This window comes from Achroia grisella, unplaced genomic scaffold (genome assembly GCF_030625045.1).
Source record: "Achroia grisella isolate CSIRO2021 unplaced genomic scaffold, CSIRO_AGI_Agris_v1 utg170, whole genome shotgun sequence".
Taxonomy (NCBI): domain Eukaryota; kingdom Metazoa; phylum Arthropoda; class Insecta; order Lepidoptera; family Pyralidae; genus Achroia; species Achroia grisella.
This window is the reverse complement of record NW_026712672.1, coordinates 594,269-618,075: the sequence shown is the minus strand read 5'-3', so window position 1 is coordinate 618,075 and position 23,807 is coordinate 594,269. Positions and strand designations below refer to the sequence as shown.

Genomic DNA, 23,807 nt, shown 5'->3' with positions numbered 1-23,807 from the left:
AAATAGGAAAGTTTGTGAGTATGGATGTTTGTTACTATTTCAAGCAAAAACTACTGAACGGATTTTGATGAAACATTACAGTAATACAGCTTATGCATCAGAAGGACACATAGGCTATATTTTTTATTGAAATTTAACGCGGGTGAAACCGAGTGCACAGCTATATAGCAATATAGGTGGATACTGTATATATACAAATTAACTATATATGTATATATATAGAGAGGTATACACGCGCCCTCGTCTCATTAGAACATTACATAGTAACTTAATCTATAGTTTTCAAACTCGAGTTGGCCGAAGTTATAAGTGTATTGTTTCAATAAGTATTTACATGCCGTGTAGGTAATTGGAATAGTTTCATGTTTTAAGGTTGCTACTACCAATCTTGTTTAGTTAGTGAACTAGATCGTAGATTCGTCGCTCTTTAGTTCATTGCAAATCGTATATGTCTAGTAATTATAATTAATTCCCAACTTTCTAAATGAATAGGACATATTTATGGATTAAAAATGGGACTTTCATAAGGATATTTAATAAGTTATTTTTTATAAAATTTTTTCGCTATACCGGGATAATTTCAGCCGTGAAGAACTGGTAAGAACTAATGACATATACGTTTGTCATTTAAATAACAGTTTACTGTGTAGTAAGATTTCTCAGTAAGTGTGTTTTAATAGAAATTTTAATTGTATTGAATGGTTTAGTCTCCATTATCACGTGTTTGGAACCTAAAAAAGAGTTTACCAAAAATTTCAAACAGGAACTAACTAACCGAAAGAACTAGTTCGCAGAAGAGCTACGAACTAACGTGATCGCTTCGTGAATTATTACGCACATCACTATACTGACGTTTTCAGAGGTGCTCTGCCACTATCACGGAATGAAGTAATTTCAAAGTTGTTATCATGACTTTCAAAATGCTCAGTCACATCAACTTTGGAGGCTAATCAACGCTGTTACGTGTATTAGAAATTTAATTTTGACCTTATGGCCTAGTGGTTGACTACCAGACTTCGACGCCACAGGTCGTGAGTTCAAATCTGACGGCATAAAAAAACTTAAAGTGTATATTATATTCCTGACTATCTCTCTGGTGATGGAAACGTCCATAACAAACCAAATCTATCAAAAAGACGGCGGTAGATTCTCCCTGCCAATTTCGATTCTTATATATTTAGTTTAAAGTAGGCTCGTCGAATGTTGTTATTGACGTCGATAATTAACAACAGCTCTGACTATCCCATATGGAATAACAGTCGTGAAAGTATGTTATTATACAGTAGACTGTATTTTTCATTATTATTATACCTATTCTATATCTGAAAACAGCAGACAAAATCGCGTATAACAACTAGTTATTCATAAAACTGTGTATACATGTAGACAAGTTCCAGTTTCACCGTAGGCCCGTCTCGTAAAAGTCTATGTTTTACCGTTATTTGGGTCCCTTTTAGATAAACGAGAACGCTAGAAGTTAAGCCAGGCAGAACCATTAATATTCTATTTAATGCCTGTCTGGTTTGGCTAGGGTTGTCACTTGCCATCTAACTAAAATCAATTTGTATTAGCGGTCACATTATACCTATTCTATATCTGAAAACAGCAGACAAAATCGCGTATAACAACTAGTTATTCATAAAACTGTGTATACATGTAGACAAGTTTCAGTTTCACCGTAGGCCCCGTCTCGTAAAAGTCTATGTTTTACCGTTATTTGGGTCCCTTTTAGATAAACGAGAACGCTAGAAGTTAAGCCAGGCAGAACCATTAATATTCTATTTAATGCCTGTCTGGTTTGGCTAGGGTTGTCACTTGCCATCTAACTAAAATCAATTTGTATTAGCGGTCACATTATACCTATTCTATATCTGAAAACAGCAGACAAAATCGCGTATAACAACTAGTTATTCATAAAACTGTGTATACATGTAGACAAGTTTCAGTTTCACCGTAGGCCCCGTCTCGTAAAAGTCTATGTTTTACCGTTATTTGGGTCCCTTTTAGATAAACGAGAACGCTAGAAGTTAAGCCAGGCAGAACCATTAATATTCTATTTAATGCCTGTCTGGTTTAGCTAGGGTTGTCACTTGCCAGCTAACTAAAATCAATTTGTATTAGTGGCCACACACGTTTAAAACTCAGCCCGGACGGCTCGTGGCTACGACGCCATTCAATTGACACATTGGTTTTATTATAGCCCTTTATTCAGACGTAATATTTCATTGCTGTTCACACTATATGTAGTTCTTGGTCGTCTGCTTGCTTCCAAGGAAAGGCCTCTAATCTTTTCCATTCTGTTCTGTCTTGATTCTGGTCCATAGTTTCCCTGCTATTCTAACTATTTCATCTTCCCATCTGCTATTTGGTCGTCCTCTTTTTTTTTATCCTTGTCTTGAGTACTAAGTAGTTATAACCTTGCTACATTTATCCTTTCCACGTAATGTGTAGCCAACCCGGCGCTATTTCAGCTGTCTAGTTTTTATATTTATATCCTGTGTTTTAGTTATATTTCTAATGGTATGGTGGTTTATCTTTTCTATTTTTCTCGTTATTTACTGCACACTTTCCTGGCACATTGGTTACTACGCCTTATTTGGAAATGCAACAATTAGTTCAATGTTGCCTAAAGGAACTCCTTTTAATAATATATTTTAGTCATCATATTATATTTTTTAAGCTTTTTAATTTTAGGTTCTTAGTTGTCTGGACTTAACTTGATAATGTAAGCAAAGGTTTACTTTTCTTTGTTTTATAAGTTCTTCAGTTATGAAAACTGCCTGCGAGTTTCCAAATGATGTCTTTTATCATCTTATACAACACAGTATGTCTTCTTGTACTACTTATTTTTGTTAGTTATTGAAAATCTTCGTTTGCCTTTTTCGACATAACAAATAACATATGTATGTTCTCGAGATCTATATTCAAATTAAAAGTTAAAAAATACTATAATAATAGAAATTAATTAATTTAGTTTTTACCTGCTAAATAACTACCGGTACTATTTCATCTGAGACCTAAAGTAAGAAATAATAAGACTCTAAATTAAAGAACTATAAAAGTAAACTTACATATTGACGGCCTCGGTGGTCTAGCAGTTTAGCACATTGACGTACTTCCGATGGTCGCGAGTTCGATTCCTCCCACGGTGCAAACATTTGTATTCCTGAGTATTATTGTTTGTATTATAATAGTTTGGGTGTTTTCTTATTATATTATAAATAAAAATATCTAAGTATTTATATCAGTTGTCTAGTACCCATAACACAAGCTCTGCTTACCGTAAACTAAATGGCGCTGTGTTATTTGCCCAGGGTTATTTGTTTATTACTATTTATTATTACTATTTATGTATGTACTTCCGTATGCTGTATGCTGTACACTGTATTCTGTACATTCTATGTGCACCAACCTATTCCTCATCAGTTATGTCCCAAACTCGTTTACCACCTAAAACGCAGACTTAGTAAGCTAACTATATCTAAGTTTCTCTTCGTGTTTAATCGTCTTTGGTAATTTAGTTTACATAGTTGTCACTAGATGGCGCTGTTCAATTTCTACAACGCGATATTGTTTCGTTTTGTAGTTACTGACGCGTTGTAAGATTGTTTACTGGTTGGCGGCTTTTGATCAGATCACATTAATGTATATATTGTTGTTTTATTGTGGTAATTACGATCCTATTACACTTGTGTTTAAAAGTAAAGTGTTTCAATTCTCCTGACCTTCATTAAAGTTATGGAAGTGTACTTGTGAAGCATCGGCGAATGTAAAAATGGTCTCTTCGTGTCGGATCTAGCATTTGGAATATAATACGTCACGAGTTACTCGTTCACACCCAAGGGCGCAGTGGATTGTTGTCAAGGACGAGGCACATTGTGCAGTTAATAAGGAATACATGTACATATGTTGGAGTTTGTGTAACGTTGGAGTAACAGTGCAACCTGACGGCGTCCTGCAGATGCAAAGCGGAGCGCTAATCTATGGATGGAGCAATGAACGGAGCGGCAAGCAAAAATATATCTAAGTAGAAGTGTTAAGTGAGTGTTTTACCGGATAATCTGTGAGTACATTTAATTATATTCAGTGTTAGTAATTTTCAACCTTATATGTTCATGTGAAATAACTTTGAAAAAATATTAGATTTTGCAAAATAGTTCAAGTTAAATCAGAGACTGAATAATTACGAAAAAAAGGGTTACTACGGGCGATCCATGCTGGATGTCACATTAATAAATAGTGAACTAAAACATTTGAAAAAATTCAAGAAATTTCTACTGGGACTTGTAAAATCGTCATATTTAAACTATTTAGTATTCAAAACTTGTCATAATTATTGCAGTTGCAATTTACAATTATATATTATAAGAATAATAGTAAGGTTATTTGTGTGAAATAAATTTGTAACAATTTGTTAGTTAAAATATACTGAATTTTCTATCCATTGTTAAAGTAATTTGAACTTTTCATATTGCAATTTGGATTTAGAGCATAAATTTATAACGAGTACCTATATTTTGTACATACACAAAATATTCTAATTATAGTGCATAAAATATTATTATAGACTAATTACAAGGTATTGATCATAAATTTACATAATGGATTCTTTGATAAAGGTTCAGATTAACTCTAACAAAACAATAAGTAAGGCCAGAAGTAACTTTAAAAAGTCACCCAAAGATCGTTTGACTGTATCATACATAGAAACGCGGCTTGAAGCTTTAGAATCACAGTGGTCTTCATTTGTAGATATTCATAATAAACTTATAGCTAATTATGATGAGGAGGAATTAGAAATTAGTAAGTATGTCACCTGTAATATTTATGAAGTTACCCAAGAATTATTTTTTGATTACAAGTCTGAACTTAAAGATAAATTAAATGAAATTAAACCTAATATATCCATAATTTCTAAAATAAATAATAGTTCTAATGAACAAGCTCATAGTGTCAGATTAGCTAAAATTACTATCCCCATGTTTTCAGGCAGTTATTCAGATTGGACTAGCTTCAGAGATCTGTTTATGTCTCTTGTACACACTAATAGTGCATTGGATAATGTACAAAAATTACATTATTTAAAAACCCATCTATCAGGAGAAGCTGAACAACTATTAAGACATGTTCCTGTAACTAGTGATAATTATCTTGTTTGTTGGAATCAGTTGGAAGCTAGGTACAATAATAAACGATATATTGCAAATTCAATCTTAAAAAGATTTATGAGTCAAAAGAACATTACATATGAGTCATCAAATACATTAAAGGAACTATTAGATACAAGTAATGAATGTATAAATGCTTTAACTAATTTAGGCCTTCAAACTGAAACTTGGGATATTATTATAATTCATATTTTGTCTCTTAAGTTGGATACAGAATCTCGAAAATTGTGGGAATCGAGATTAAGCGATAGTACTGAATCTTTACCAACTTATAAACAATTTTCTGAGTTTTTAAATCAAAGATTTAGATCACTTGAATTTTTGGATACTAGGTTAACTAAAAGTATTATTAAAACAAAAGCGCTGCATGTTACTGAAATAATGAAATGTCCATTTTGCTCAGATAATCACAGATTATCTAATTGTAAGAAATTTGTAAAGGAAGAGCCAGAAGCACGTCGTAGTTTCGTGCAAACTCAGGGATTTTGCTTTAATTGTTTTGGCTCTAACCATTCTGTATATTCGTGTCGTGTACCATCCAAGTGTAAAATTTGTCAAAGAAAACACCATTCGTTGCTACACATGAATTCTATGTCTAAAACAAGAGACAGTGTCAATCCACAGAATTCACCAGGAGAAGAAGAACAAAATATTGTTAAACCAGAAATTATAGAAGAAGATGAAACAACCGAACGTATTACCACATGCCACATCAATATGCAAGGCCACATTTTACTGCCTACTGCATTAGTGGGGGCAATGACAAAATCAGGTACATATCTAACACTACGGTCATTATTGGACCAAGGATCGCAGGCTTCGTTCATAACGGAGTCAGCAGTTCAACTTCTTGGACTGCAGAAGAAAGCAAGTAAAAGTTATGTATCTGGATTAGGAAGTGATCGGGATTCCGTTGTGACCTCACAATGTGTGGTCAATATTAACATACAATCACTAATTAATCCAAAATTTGTTACGCAGGTCAAAGCTCATGTTTTGAAAGAAATTACCACATTGCTGCCGGATAAGGAAGTTCCTGTGCAGAGGTGGTCAAGTATACCAGATGTAAGGTTAGCAGATCCTACTTATAATATGCCTAATAAGATTGATATACTTCTAGGCTCAGATGTATATTATCAAGTTATTCAAGAAGGTTTAATTAGATGCGGACCAGATATGCCAGTGGCCCAAAATACTAAACTGGGATGGATATTATCTGGTAAGGTACAATCTGGTATTAAAAGAATAAAAAACTTTCATAGTTCTGTCATATGCATGCATGCTATAGTTAAGGAAACAAGTATGCTACAAAAAGTCGAAAAACAGCAAGTTAAACAAAAAATAAAAGTAAAAGAAATAATTGAAGTTAAAAAATATAAGGGAATCGAAGCAAGCAAGATAAAAAGAAATAATAAGGGAAAATATATTGTAAAAAATCCTTTTTGTGACCAAGGTTTTCATAGTCAATATACTAAACCATTGGAAAAGAGATTACCAACATTATCTAAGTTAATACATCAATATGGAAATGAAGTCAAGGAGTATAGTAAAATTAAAAACCTCCTAACTCATGTAGAAAGTAGAATGATGAACATTACTGTAATATATCTTAGGTTGACAGGTTATACTCTCTATGATCAGTTAAGTACTGGAAATCTGGAAAGAAAAAGATTTTGTGTTAATATAAAAAAATCATTAGAAATAAATAGTTTTAAACATAAAAAATGGAAAATTAACAGTAGTTCTGTGCGGATGATGGATGATAATAACAAAAAACCAATATATGTGTTAAAAATTGATATGTTAAATCTTACCTGTAATCAGGGTGATTTAATAATTACTATAGAGATGTTGGTTATAACTAATTCAGTAATAAACTGTAAAATAACTAAATTAATAAAATTGTTGAAATGGTTTGTCTATAGAAATGTATGCAGTACTGCACTACCTGAAAAATTATATAAAAATGGATTACTTACCAAAATGATGTGTTGATGCTGCAAATCACCAAGGCTGAAAGATTAAATACTTACCAGAATAATATTCGAGGATTTATCTGTGAGTTTACATTCTTAACTGGTCCTGGATGGCTGAAAAAGAAAAGGATTAAATTAAACAGAGAAATGAAAATATGAGATTTAATTATATTGATGCTAGTAATTGCAGTGAACGTTAAATATAAATTTATATAAGTTTAGTAATTAATAAATGAAAGTGATTGAAGAAATACTTACCCTTTTAAATATTACTTGTTCCTTTGAATAAAGAGTCGAAGATTTAATTACACATGTTGGCGTCTTGAGAAATGTTGTTGGCTAACTGTACTGAGACAAGCAGTACACAGTAGTACATTGACATACACAAGTTTATGGATGGTACAGAACCTTTATATGTTGTTAAAAAAAAAAAAAGGGGAATTCATGGGGTTGCATGAAATTACATGTGTAGTCAGTTTGAAATGTAATGGTTTGTTATAAAAGATTATCAGTTACTAAGCAGTTGTGTTGTACAATGTACATGTATAATTAATAAGTTTGTTTCAATTTTATTTTCTTTGTTTTCATGAAAACATTTCACTTGAAAACTTAGTATAATTGTTTAGTTTTTTCAATAAGTTTGATCTAAAGAAGGATGATATTGAATCAATTAATGAGTGTTTTTTGTTATTAAAGAAGTTTAAGTATAGATTAAGTTTTAGAAGGATTATAGTTATAATATGTTGTATGTATGTTCTCTCTAAAGAATTTATGTAATTGTTGTGTTTTTTGTTTCTTTTCTCACCATGAAGCATTAAAGATTTGTTTACAGTCCACTAAGTATTTGTATAGAAGTTCATGGTGGGCGGGGTGATGGACATTCTGTCCATGGTGGGCGGTATGTTTAATCGTCTTTGGTAATTTAGTTTACATAGTTGTCACTAGATGGCGCTGTTCAATTTCTACAACGCGATATTGTTTCGTTTTGTAGTTACTGACGCGTTGTAAGATTGTTTACTGGTTGGCGGCTTTTGATCAGATCACATTAATGTATATATTGTTGTTTTATTGTGGTAATTACGATCCTATTACACTTGTGTTTAAAAGTAAAGTGTTTCAATTCTCCTGACCTTCATTAAAGTTATGGAAGTGTACTTGTGAAGCATCGGCGAATGTACACTTCGTAATATTTTATTAACAATTTCCTGAGCAGCAGCAGCCCTAGTTGTGACAGGTGTGTACTCAGGTAAGGAGTAATTTTAAATTGAATATCGCAAAGTTGTTTATTTAAACTGTACTCAAATACGACAGCTGGGTTTATTTAATCAACTTTTAATGTTGAGTTTTAAATTCAATTCCGTAACTCTATCAACTGAATTACAGTTATTTTAACTATATTAACACGACGTTGTTATGTTTTGGAAATATTTAATTACTTAATGGAAATACGAAGTAAATTTCCTATTTATAGAACAGAATAGACAATTCGTTATTCAAATAAAATTAAATTTAAACACTTTTGAATATTCATACTTTTTTTATATTTCTCATTCGGAAAGTTGTCAACAAGAAGATAGAGCAAGAAACTTGCGTGTTGCTCTTTTAAATAATTGTTGTAACCTTACATTTTTTAGTTGAAGTGTGTGAATACAAACTATCATTCATTCATACCTTAAGAGCGACGCTGTTGTTAGTGCTTGTCTTGTCTTGTCTTGCCACTTTACACGAACTACCAACTAGCACTAATTCATTAGAGTCAAAATAATAAATACAAAATAAACTGGTTAAGTAACTAAATAAAATTTCATCAAACGTAGTGATTAGAGCAGACCAGTCCCTACAAGCTATCTCACACTCTCTTTATCTAAACTAATATTAAAAACTTGCAAATATAAGTAGTACTTTCCAAAAGTATGGATTAATGGAGTTATACATTCAAAAGTATGTATGAGATCCATTAAAATGGGAGAGAGTATTAATGGGAGCAGAGTAAAGTGCCTATTATAATGATCATGTAAGATTTTCTACCTCAACAAACAGCTTCGATCGCATTATCAATATGTACTCTTAGTAAATAAACAAACTAAATTTAGCTTAAGTAATATGTTTAAACTTTGTTTAATATGCACAGTTTAATCCCTTCGATAAATATGAACTCCATTATGTAGCTACATTGTAGGTGGAGCTTGAAATAATAAAGTATGACTAAATCCTTAGGCTCGCTAGTAATTTTATATTCTAAAAGGACAACGGCAATTTGGCACGGTGCGCAAAATCCTAACGAGTATCTGGGGATAGCGCCGACGAGTTGCCATCATGAAATAACCAATTTTTGGGTGATTTCTAACTAAGTAACAGCGTATGTAAGTGAATTTTGTAGGAAACTCGAACAGTAACGTTTTACTGCCGGAGTTTCCTTTTGTTCTACACACACACTTGTTCCTTACAAAATTAATTTGTAAACACAGTTAGGCAGTTAGATATCATGCAAAAATTGATTATTTCGTACCAATATTCACAAAATTTATTTTTTATTATGCATACGTTACACAATATTTATGGTATTTGAACCACTTTTTTTTTCTAAGGCTCTACATAAATAGGCCTCTGAAGGCCTGAATCGTGTAAAGGGCACCAGAATATAGAAGCTTCTGAGTTTATCCATAGGTGTGATATGTTTCTATCAGTTGTTGATGATGTCAACTGCCTATTAATAAAATTTTGGTAATAATAAAAGATACTCTACCACAGATTCTCCTCTTCAGTGGATATTCTTTTCTCAAAGTAAATAATCCGACAGATTATTATACCTTCTTTTTAGTTGTTAGGAAGCAAATTAAATAAATCCAACAACATTTATGGTCAATGATTATTATATTGGTATTGGTGATCAAATATTTTCAATCAATGATTCAAATAATTTTTTATATGTGATTGTTTTCATTTTTTATGGATAGATTTTCATAGTAATTAAATACTCAAATACAATGCAGTTAAATTCTAATATTTATAAAAAAAAAGAAAAAGAAAATACGTTTATTTGAGCAGGCTAGACACATAAAATATATAACAAAAAAAAATTACAATTTAGATTAATATGGTGCCAAATAGGTCTCCACTCAGTATATGTGACGAGGTGCTACGACACTGGTATTCTGCGGATATCTTTATATATATAAATATATATAATAATATACGTACATATATAAATCTAAGCGCATAACACTGAGTAAATTTTAATATGTATAGCTATTTACAGATATAAATAAATATATGAAATAAACGTTTAATAATGATACCGCATTTTATTTAACTCTATTATTTTTATCTTTTGTTAAAGGAAAAACATTTTTATTCTCTGCCAACGAAACAATCATTTCCTATTCGCATTGTGAAATTAATAAAAAATAACTTTAATAATTACAAATGCTTTATAAAGAATGTCGTCTGAAATTCTAAAGTTATGTCCACACGGGCCGCTTTGAATTTTACCGCTGCCAGTACCAACTTCTTTATGAATATAACAACACAATGGGGCAGCTGTGCTTGTGAACACAACTTTATTGTAAGTGCCGCAGATGTATAAAATAACGGAGTACAAGTACAGAAAACACATTCATACAAATCCATACTAATACTCTGTCTGTCTGTTTGTTTATTTGTTACTTTTTCATGAAATGGCAGAAGAAATCTTAATGAAATTTAACATGAAAATTATATTATTTTGAGGATATAGAATAGAATTTTACAGAAATTCCTTTATGGTCTATTACTTTTAAGTAATCGTTGTAACTTTACATTTGTACTTTGAAATGTGTAAATTCAAATTACGATATAGATGTAGACTATCTTTCAATATATAGTAATATTAATATCTCCGAACAATTTACACACTTTCACTCGCATGAAATTTATTACCTATATGTTATTCTGATGTATAACCTATATTACTGTAAAGTTTCATCAAACTTTTGTGTTTTTAATATTAATAAGATAAAATAGAGAATTTTCAATATAGGTATTATAACAATGTCATATCTACATTTCTTTACTGTATGTATTGCAAAGTCCATTTCCCTCAAAACCGACCTCTCAGGAATACTAACAGATAACGAACTGGAGTGCAAAAAGTACGTGTTAATTTTTAAAATATCAACATTTTTTAAATGTACCACGACAATTTGGCTCAAGTTAATCTAATAATCAGAAAATATAAGGGTCCTGTTACAATTGGAGTGAAGTATACATGTCTGTTTGTCTCTCTGTTTGTTATCCGGTCGGACACTATGTGTTTGTCTTTTATATTAGAAGTGTAGACAATTCTTAACAAAATACTTATTCGAATTACTTGGGATTAGGGTAGTAAATTAAACTAAAGAAATCTTTACCGTTTCGTTTTACTATTCCATTATTATTCTATATGTATTATATAATTTATTTAATAACAAAATACTTATGTCTTAATACCGACATCTAGAAAACGATGAAACTTAAATTAGCGCTATTTAGTGATATGCTTGAGAAACTTAAATATAGACAAATATTTATCTTTCATTTGAATATACATATCTAGTACATCCCGTAACTTCTCGTAAACGTCTACATTGTTGCACCCATTTGAAAATTATTACAGAAACGGCTTTTGTAATAATAAAGCAACTTTATAAGAACACTTGAAAAATTGAGAACACAAAATGGAATATTACCTGAGAATACAAAGTATTTCTTTATTATAAAACGGGTTTAGGAGACTTGGAAAACCAGCAACTGGTTATCTTTCTAGGTATCTGATAGAGACAACGGATTTTATTATGGAAATGTACCAATGCAGCGATTTGAGAACTGTTTAAAATGTATCTTAGATTTTAGAGTGATATAAGGATTCAATTATAGTAATACTAACTGAGCATGCGGTTTCACTCGCGTGAATTTTATAACATATGTGTTATTGTGGTTTAGAACCTATTTTATTGCAAAGTGTCATTAAAATCCATTCAGTAGTTTTTTGCTGAAAGAGTAACAAACATCCATCCATCTACAATCACAAACTTCCGGGTTTATAATATTAGCAAGATATTAAAGCCTTTAAACATGCTTTTTTTAATTTGGCACTGCATAAATATTATTTTGTATACTTTAATTTGTCATAGAAAATCATGTCAATCTTGTTATTTCACCACAAACATTCAGCACAATGCCATCAATTTACAATACCCCTGACACACCCCAATTTAGAGGTGTCATGTAGCAAGAGCGAACAATATACCATGTCAGGTTGACCAACACGCGATTGGCCCTGCAAACCATCTTGATAAATACCTGGTGAGTTTGACAATATGGGTAGGCAGTTCGACCTGACCTCATCCTGATATTTATCTCATCATTCTTCACTGGTGCCCCGCCAGCTTAAACCGCTCTCAAAGCCGGATGCACCGTTCCATTGTCATCCACTAAAAACCAATCTATGTGCGAACAGTCTTCATTTATCACTCCAAAGTTCTACGCTGTGGTTCAACAAAAACTTCAAGTTGTAAGTGCAGATTTAGTGTCTGGCTACTCTGCATCGCTCACCGAATAATCAATCCATTTCACATACTCGTAAGGATTCTTTACGAAAAGGGAAGCCATTTTAATATCCTCGCACCACAATGAATAGTGAAAATCAGTTCAAAGATGCGTGATCATCACGTAAATTTTATATATCTATTTATCATTCTATTAATACAAGAAACTTAGTACCCATTTTTATGAAAATATTTCATATAATAAAATGATTAGATAAAGTTAGTCACCAAAGCCATTGAAAAATCGTTGTTTATGGCACTTTATAGATTTTGTACTAGTAAATATATATTCTTATATTAAAACGTGAGGCAAAACTTTGTACCCCTTTATGAATGAGGAGTATGAAATTTCGCACACCTACATATACTTTATATACAAAGAAGTCTAGAATACTATTTTGTTTTAACAATAATACATTAAAAATATGTTTTTGACATGTTTTCTTTTACACATATTACCATGTATTTGAGACACACACGTATAGAAGTATAGTTTTTGAGAATGGAACCTTAATAATGTTCAAACTCATAATTAAATGAATTATGGTCTAATTTTGACCAATACGCGATCACTATTATATATTAATAGACTTAGAGGCACTTAATTCTGCAGAATTTCCTTCTTGTTCATTAAAAACTTAAACTGGTCCAATTTTACGAATGAGTTCAACTCCAAAACGGCACTATTAAATAATTTATATCTGGTACTGAGTTTTATAAGCCATTATTAACTTGTGAAACCATTATTAAGTTACGACTTCCTTGAAGTAAACGTTATGTCTTACAAAGTCATTATGGTAATGATATAAAATGAACAATTCTTATATATACATATACATAAAAATATGTACACATACATATTTTTATATTTGATAACCTCGGTGGTAGCGGTTAGTATACCGCCTTACTTCCTATGGTTGCGCGTTCGATTCCTCGCACAGTACAAACATTGATATTCGTGAGTATGACTGTGTCGCGGTCTGTGAGATTTCCTATGTATATTATGTATCTATTTACAAAAAAATATCTAAGTATTTATATCACTTGTCTAGTGCCCATAACATAAGCTCTACTTTAAGTACCTTGAGACTAAAAGACATTGTGTGAATTGTCCAGGGGTATTCTTATAATAATTATATACCTAAATAAAACTGCATATTTCGGAAACACCTGTAAATATTGCATTATCTAATTCTAATCACGTACTTTCATGACTACTGACTGTAGAATTTGTAAAAAGTAGTTTGTATTAAAGTTTCGTTTGTAGAGTGAGATTAGGCAATGAAATGACAAGCTAAAAGGTATGACCTATATATTAGGAATGGTAACGCATGAGTGGTATCGTAGGCGACACATGGTAGCGTGATGTCTCACAAAACTGAAATAACTTTTGTATAAAGTGGATGGATCACGTAACGCCATGTTAAGTAACAAGTCTTTAATAATTATTAAGAAATACGTTTTACAAGTATGAAATAGAAATATTAAACATTTTAATAATTGACCTTATGAGGAACATAACCTTATATGTTCCACTCATCTCATATCTACATTATAATTACCACCGGTCATAATCATAAGATATTAGTCGACTATTGACCATTTCAAAATATAATTAATAAGTGTTCATTATCAAAACTATTTTTTATTAAGAGGTTCAGGCTATTATACAGTTTTGAAGAGATCTGTAGCACTGCGACTACCTACACTACATACATCTATTGTGCTCACCCTTTTTTTAGAGTTCGCTGCCTAGGCCCGACAGAGATACCATAAAAATGGAAGGATATTCTTAGGGGCGATGGTTTTTATCTCCTCAGGATAGAGTTTGTACTTTCCAAAGCAGAAATTTCGTTTATGCATGAGTGGGCTACAACCACAAAGTATGAGTAGTAGCGTTTCCTATTCTATTTGGCATAATCTGCAAATCTTTGGTAATCACAGGGTTAAGTTTGGCATGTGTCTATTGAATATAGAGGAACCGCCCTAGTTGTGATGTATATATTGTTTGTACTTAACAGCATTAGTCTATAGTCGATTCGAGTAACCCGTTATTAGGGCTGTTGAATCTGCTACTAGTTACTACCGTACCTACAAGTTCTAATTACTCCTGCTTAGTTATTAAATCGAGATGTTCCGTCTTTGGGCGCGCCACAGTTATAACGTTTTTTTTATGTTCACTGCAATGTATCTCTATTTATATCGTGGATTACTATAATTGGCTAAGATTGGTAAAATTGTAATTGTAAATTAGTAATATAGGCTGTTGTTATCCCGAAATAAAAAATAATAATAATAATAACAATAACACCCGTCTGAGTTATTCTTTTTATTTTTTTTTTCAAGGCCCTGTTGGGCAATTTTCCAAAACAGTAAGATTTTAGTTAATGTTCTTACAAACTTTTTTAGTTTCATGCGTGGCTACTGTTGACTAGGCTTCGCAATATAACACCCTACGATCTACGAGCAATTATGATTTCAATCGTGAAAGATTTATATGTGTATTAATGATAATTTTGCATGCGAGCAGGCGGGCTTACAAAGGTATCAAATAATAAATAATGGTCAAGTGTGAACTGTGCTGAAATAATAAGCCTTTTGTTTCTATTATAGATAAATAATTGTTGATTGTGTTAAAGCTGCTTTCTGTTTGCTTTGGCAGAAGTGGAAATTTTGTACTTAAATTTAAATGAAAAGACGTTGTGTCTTCACGGTTGTATTTTGGCGACTGATTGTAATGTACACAAATGTTGGCCGGCCGGCAGAAACACACATAACTATAACTGCGGTCCGATATAGACCTACCAATAATAATTATTTATTATAAATAATATTATACACAGGATTAATAAAAATAAATACACATTCTACTAGTATGACTGCGTGTAATTTAGTGTTGAAAGTATAATGTAATTCGTAATTAATTCTAAATAATATGGTTTGTAATTTTTTTGGAATATATCAGAATATACTCTAATTTACGAGTCATTTTCCGTTCAATGAAATCTCTATTTTCAAAATTTGTATATTTCTACAGTACCTACAATAAAACTTCTTGGAAATGAACATTCATTTCATATCATTTCCTTAAACTCTTTGTGTGTACTTATCAATATTTTTCAAACAATTCCATCGGTATCGACACACACCTAAAAACAATTTTTTTAAGTGGTTTTGTGTATGTCATATAAAAACCAATAATCGGATTTAGAATTTTTATTTAAGAACTAGAAATATTAGAATGTTTGTTTAACTTATACCTATAATAACTAGGTGACCCGCGCAACTTCGTCTGCATGACACTTGCTCAATATTATATTTTGTCCAATTTACATAATATCTTTATAAATTAAAGCCTATATGTTATTGTGATGTATAAGCTATATTGCTGTTAGGTTTCTTTAAAATCCATTCTGTAGTTTTTTAATAATTATACGTATAAATATCCATCCACACTCACAAACTTTCACGTTTAGAATATTAGTTACATTAACAAGCGTTCAGCAATATTCACTATTTTAAATTTTTTTTTTTTTATATCATAATTTGAGCGCCTTTGACCGCAATCTCACCTGATGTTAAGTGATGATGTGGTCTAAGCTGTTACACGCAAGCTCAAATAATACCTATTCACTCTTGACTTAAAAGACCCAATGTTGTAAGAGGCAGGAAAAATAGACGCTGGTAGAGAGTTCCACTCCTATTTGTGTACAGCGACCTCTGTTTTCACTAATATATCGTATATACATTAATACATATTTTATTCAATTGTTTACGAATTAAAAACATTTACTAAGATGTAGGATAGGAAGTCGCGGGATCAATTAGAAGCAAATTTCATGAAGATTGGTTAAAGTGTACATTTCTTTTTGATACGGAATCCTAAAAACGATAATAAATAATTCAAACGTAAGGTCATATTAACTGTGAGTGATTGCCTTCGTGCAAAGGTCGCAGGTTCTATTACCGTGTCTGGATAATGAGTCTTAAGTACATTCTATTATGTTGTACCATAATAATAATAATTGTAATGTATCTAAAGAGATATAATGTATCTAAAGAGATAAATAAATATATGATTATTATCTAACAATCCAATACAATTGTCATATTATTGAGATTAGGTAACAATAAAATATTTTTCTCCTTGTATTTTCCTTTCTGATGCGAACTTGTTAACTGTCCAATTACGTAACTTTTTCCGGTGTGACGGGTCAGGTATGGCAGTGAAATTATAGGGTAGGCTTGATACCTTATACGTCAGAAATAGCAACGACCCTTATACATGAACGTCACGTGACATGGCGTTCATGTATTATAAACCTACGTTTTCCATTTGCGTTCCTGCGTTCGTTCAGTGGAATCTCCCAGTTGATTTGCTATTGCAGATTTTAAAAAAATTTCTATTTTATAAATGCGGTTACTTGTTATTCTAAATAAATACAAATTCTAATTAATATTGTAAATGTGACAAAGTAACTATGTTTGTTTGTCTGGCGCACTTTCACGCCAAAACTACTAAACCGATTTAGTACACAGATAGACTACACACTAAAAAAGGAGATAGGCACTTTTTAATGCAAAAAAGGCTTGAGAAGTGGGTGATTAAAAGTTGTATGGAAATATCTTTATTTTTAAAGCTTGAAACTTGAAATTTTTAGGCTGTTGATATGTAAATATGACTTTCAAAGTGTGTCCAGTGTGTAAACTTTACCCTTAAGTGCGTAAAATAAAATAGGGGATGTAAGTTTGTATGGAAATTCGCCATTTTTGAAGCTGAACGGTGAACTTTTTTTCTTTGGTGTTTTTATATTTTTTTTATTTGATTAAAGTCACTATTCCACACGGATGAAATCGCGGGCACAGCTAGTGCTGTCTAAAATAAAATGAAATAAAAACCTCTCTGCCACACGCTGGACCCGCCACCCGCACGGTAAATCCATGGAATCTTAATAAATGTTTTCTCAAAATAAACGTAACTGACTTTTAAACGAAAACACTACGCATTCATTCATACCATAAGAACCTCGCTCCTGTTGGTGGAGCTCTTGACATTCCACGAATCTTCAATCTCTTTAACTGTTAATACGACACGACTTCAACAATTTCCTTGATCCGCTTAATATAGGCGTATCTTGGTCTTTCCCTTCCCCTCTTTCCTCCTATTGTATGTTCCATAATATTATTCATAAGTTCGTCGTGTCATAACAAATGCCCCAACATTTCCCCGTTAATTCTTGATAATATTTATGCTCTCTCTTTTCTTTAACTCTTTAAGTACTTCTTCATTTCTTACTTTTTCTTTGCATTCTTCTCCAACACCACATTTCAAACGCTTGTCTAGCCCTTTCCTTTGAAGTTAATGTCCATATCTCGAGCATATAAAGCCATTGTAGCGCGGTGGTATTCTCATCACTGTAGCGTTATATATGTTGTGATGAGGTGGCGCTACATAATATATTATTTATTGTAGTATATAGCTAGTGAGTTTACCAGTAAAATGATTGTATTATTAAGATTATTGGTAGTGTGCTACATGGTTTATTAATAACGATTACGGTTTATTAATAATAGACCGATTTTACACTTAACTTAAATCTAACATAGATTTAAGTGGAGACGTAAACTAAGGGAAGGGTCTCAAGTGTCGACAGAAATATTACAAGTGTAGGCACACCATCTTATCAATATTATAAACGCTAAAGTTTGTAAGTATGGCTAGATGTTTGTTACTCTTTCACGCAAAGATTTTGATGAAATTTTACAGTAATATAGCTTATACATCAGAATGATATATAAATATCATGCGGGTGAAACCGTAGGCACAGCTTGTACTTCGTACTACACTTAGCAGAAGACGAAATAAAATTCGAAGATCACTATATATGAAATAACACGGATGCTACCTGCATATAATAAATATAGGTGAGAATTTGTGACATTTCTAGCCACAAATGGAACGATAGAACTGTCGGCCAATTGAGGCAATGAATAAAAGACGATTTGAGATCGAGATGCGAATGTCAAGATGGACGTCGATGTGATGAGGGGTGACAGAATAAGAAATGCGCATTAGAGTTAGTTCGATGCCGACCAGGTAATAATGTCTGTTATAATCTGTTATATGTATCTACCTACATATTCTATTTAGGTTCTATTCTGCTTAATTTAAAATTAAAAAAATATATTTTAAAATACATATATTTCTTTATATATAATTTAAAATTGTATTTTTTAAATATGTACATGCACATTTGAAAAGAATAATAATAATAATAATCTCAGGACAAATCACGCAGATCCAAATTAAGCTAGCTAAAGCTTATGTTCTTTTCTCTGTCTAAAACTTTTAATACTAATTGCAACATAAAATTAAACGACGAATCGCTCGAATATATCAAATCTACTGTCTTTCTAGGAATCGCATTAGATAATAAAACACAATGGGGTGCACAAATTCAAAGTCTTGCAGCGAAACTGAGTTCAGCAGCTTTTGCCGTGCGTAAGGTTAGACAGTACACTGATACTCATACTGCTATATTGGTCTATTTTAGTTATTTTCATAGTTTACTCTCTTATGGAATATTATTATGGGGAAAAGCGGCAGATATGAAAAATATATTTAAATTACAAAAACGTGCCATTCGAGTGATCTACTGTATGAAGAGTCGTGACTCATTAAGAGAGAAATTCGAAGAGGCAAATATTCTCACCGTTGCTTCTCAATTTATATATTCAAATATCATAAACAAGTATTTATGATATATGAATATATAACTTATGGAATATATACTTATTTCCAAAAAACAGCAATATACATAATATTAATACTAGATTTAAAGACGAAACTTGCTATCCCCAAGTATCGTTTAGAAAAAGTCAATAGGTCTTTTATGGGAATAGGTATAAAAAATTACAATAAGATACCAAAGGATATATTGGAATTACTCTTAAATAAATTCAAAACATCTATTAAATCATATTTACAGAGCAAAGCCTCTTACACACTAAACGATGTAATGATAATATAATAAGAATATAATGATGAGGAAAATGACGAGCGTGCATGGCAATAGTTGTTAATGCACGGGATTTTCATATAATGTTAGACATAGACACCTATATAAATACCTATACATTGTAAATAAACTGACTTTTAAAAAAAGTAATTCAATTGAGTTTCTAGCCAGTTCTTCTCAATTGGATCTATATACCAAACTAGGTAGGGAAAAAAAATATAATATAAAACTAGACGTTCATAAGTGGCTAAAATGTCCTACATGAATAAATTATTTTTGAATTTGAATTTGAATATGTTATGGTTACTAGATTACTTATACAAATACATAGATATACATATATTTTTTCGTAAACACATACATGTTATACATAGAAAACAACCAAACCGCTACAAACAACTCATGAATATAAATGTTTGTGCCGAGCGAGGAATCGAACCGGCAACAATATACCCGCAAAATAATATACCTCATTACTTGATTTGTACTATTTAAAAATCTATTTCACATAATAATATAACATTGTGTATGGTAGATGAAATAGATTTTTAAATGAAATAGACTTACTCGTTTAAATTGACATTTATTTCACAGGAAACTCGTTTTAAAATAAACTCAATGCTTATTTTCGTTACTACGTATATTATTTTTAGATTACATTTAAAGATTTTCCACGGTGTCTTTAGCTAAAATGATGTACATTTTAAAACAGAACGTAACAGTATTCAATATAGATACATACGTCTTATGCTTGAATTCAGAAATTCTCATATGTATCTTATATCTTACTAAACTACTAAACAGATTTTGATAAAACTTTACATTAGAGTAATACTTAGGCTATAATCGAAAAAGATATTATGTAAATTGGGCGAAATATAGTAATAAATGTTATGTTACATAACATTTATTACTATATATAACATTTATTACTATATTTCGCCCAATTAGCAGACGAAGTTGCGCGGGTCAGCTAGTACTGTAGAAAATTCTTATGTCACAATGTCAATTGCCATACTCCTCCAAAACGGCTTGACTGATTTTTATAAAATTTTATTTGCATATTCAGAAGGTCTGAGAATCGGCTACTATCTATTTTTCATACCCCAAAGTGATAAGGATTGTCCACCACTAAAAAAATAAATAATAAATTATTATTTATTTAATCCAAAATTCTAGGGCAAATTCAACGTAAATAATTTTTAAACTATTCATTATCATAGAATGTGTTAGCAGTGATTAAGATTGGTGATAATGAGAGTGATTAAAGGGAATTTGTAATGAACTACAATTACTCCAATAAAAGGAAAGTGTGACACAAGAAAAAAACATCCGCATTTGCCCAATCTCCTATAAACTGTCATTAAAAGGTACATTAAACGGTAATCGACCATTATTTTAGCCATAAAGGTCCAAATGGTAGTAAAAAAATATTTTTACCATACCTATTTAACGTTAGCGATCGGTTTCGTTAAAGAAATCATTTATTATCTTACTAATATTACAATCGCGAATGTTTGTGAGTATGGATAGATGTTTGTAACTCTTTCATGCAAGAATTACTGAACGGATTTTGATAAAACTTTACAGTAATAGCTTAGACATCAGAATAGCACATAGGCCACAATTTAAAAAGATATCGTATAAATTGTGCGAAATGTAATCATAAATGTCAAGTAAGTGTGCTGCAGACGAAGTTGTGCGAGTCAGCTAATATTTTATATACGAAATACGTAGGGTCAAGTAGGGGACTTATGTAGGGGATTTTGTTAATTTCATCCGCATATTTAACACCTGTCATCGAACACCAAAGTTTTGGATCAATAAAATTTTAGATCTCACGAAACATAAAACTAAGTAGTTTCTAAGTATTATTTTACAAATATTAAGAAATGCCTATTAAATGGTGAATAACAAAAATATTATTTAATGTACAGTTTCATTTTTGTAAAAATATGAATAACCTTTTTATTACACTGGTCTCCAAAGATTGCCGCAAAAACGTGCCTGTTTTCTCTGTTAAACAAATGTTCTGCACATTTCTTTAATAGAGAAAACAGGCACGTATTTGCGCATTCTTCTTGGCTAAATTCTGAATGCAGGGCCTAATTTAGAGTAACTTTGTACAAAGTCGTACAAATTCACAGCTATCTCATACATTTTATAATTGCGACAATTTGATGAAATTAATGAATGATACCAGGCGTAATGAGTTCCATAATTCTCTTCATGTATATAGACGACGATTGTCAGTTACCATTTGGTTGACTACCAGCTTATTTACCATTCCCACATAAAAGTAAATCTTATTTTTACTATTCGTACAACATTTTAGCGGCCCAGCGCATGGTCTATTCATTTTTTAACAGGGCGGGATTTAAAAAGAGATCTGCCCGAAGCAAAATGGGGTGACACTTTTATTTACTTTTAAACTTTAATGCGACAGCTGCCGACAAAATTCATTGTCAATTGTAAAAAAACATTTAGAGAGTCATTATAATATTCTTTATTTAAACCTAAATACGAAAATAAATTTGCGTCGCAGTCCAAGAATAATTACGAGTAACTCCGAGAGAAATTCGTACCATCTTTACAGTACGAAAAAGTGTCTTTAGACAGACAAGAAACAACAAAAATACATAGATGCAAAAGACGGAAAATTCGAATTTAAACACTACACCAAATCGCAATATACAATTGACTATATTTTTACGTCACTGTAATGGTAAACAACCTGATGGCCCATCTGATGCTAAGGGATAAGCGTCGCCTATATACATAAACAGCTCTACGGTATATTATATATCTAATAGTGTATAAGGGAAAAGGAGAGAATCTACACTGCAATACAGCACATTTCGCGGAACAAGTGAGGAAAAGAAATAAAAAGAACTTAAAACATAACGCAAAGAAACGACTGAAGTCAAAGGAAACCAAAATGTAATTTTAAAAAACACAGCTCGACGGACTTCAATTTTTCATGTGACACCTGTGATACCCTCGTGCATTACCATTGTGATGGACTAAGATGTCAAATTTCTTACCCTATAATTTTACTGCCTTCTTCTTCTTCTCACCATACAACTGAAACAGTTTATAAAGCAAGCGGCTCGGCGGCTTAAATATGTGAGTCTAAGGTAAATCAGACTACTTTTTAGGTTTACCTCTGCTAAAAGAAGGTTAAATTAATAAAATATAAAGTAATAGGTAAGAAATATACAGCCAACTTTAATACAGCCCAGTAAACCTCCGTTCTGTCTATCTGCAGGACATAAACCACAATAACCATTTTTTAAACTGTCACAAACAAAACAGTTTTTGTGACCGACCCACCTAGCGCACGCTTCCAACAATTATTATTCTACAAACTTAATTAATCTTTTTATTTTATCAAAAGCTAGCTACTGCTCGCTATTCCGTTCGGTAAATTACGATTTTACGATTAACCGGGATTAAGAAATATATATTTATTACATTATTCGTTATGTTATATTATTGGCTCACTACACGCTTTGGTATATCTGTAAGTGTGGTGAGTACCTTATCTTAAATAAATAAATAAATATAACCAATCAATCAGTCAAAATATCTTCATTCATGTAGGTCTTTTATAGACTCATATGATATCTCAAATCTACCGACAATTCGGAATCATTTCGAGATGAGAAGAATTGACAAGAAACTCAGCTCGTATCCTTTTCAAATATTGTTTACAATAATACAGATTCATTTTTTAATTCAAATTTGGGACAATAGAGTGACCACCAGCATATTGCAATTTTGTCAAAAGCAAATAGTCAAATCACTGTACATAAGCCGAACAGACCCCTAACTAAATATAAAGTTGAATATAAATTAAAAGAAAAATATTACTAACTAACCCGTGCGCCATTTGGCATGGAATATTTACTTTGGATAACATCTTTAATTATTTACCCTAATTATAAAAAGCCACAGAAGAAAGTACTAGAAAAGCTAGAACTTCAAAAATCACGAATTTCCATACAAACTGTCATCCCTATCTTATTTTACCCCTTTTTTGTTTAGGGTGATATTTTTACAAACTTTGTCATATTTATT

The 23,807-nt window shown here is 31.5% G+C and overlaps 2 protein-coding genes across 2 annotated transcripts in view; both read left to right on the top strand.

Annotated features, from left to right (window-relative positions):
- Positions 1-23,807, top strand: part of LOC131841448 (sex peptide receptor) — a 124,607-nt gene that overhangs the window by 58,120 nt on the left and 42,680 nt on the right. The window lies entirely within an intron of this gene.
- The window catches only part of LOC131841458 (uncharacterized), a 34,755-nt gene continuing 15,549 nt past the window's right edge, over positions 4,602-23,807 (top strand). The window contains exon 1 of the mRNA XM_059189779.1: positions 4,602-6,392. Within this exon, the coding sequence (XP_059045762.1) occupies positions 4,602-6,392 (1,791 nt within the window). The remainder of the gene's footprint in view (positions 6,393-23,807) is intronic.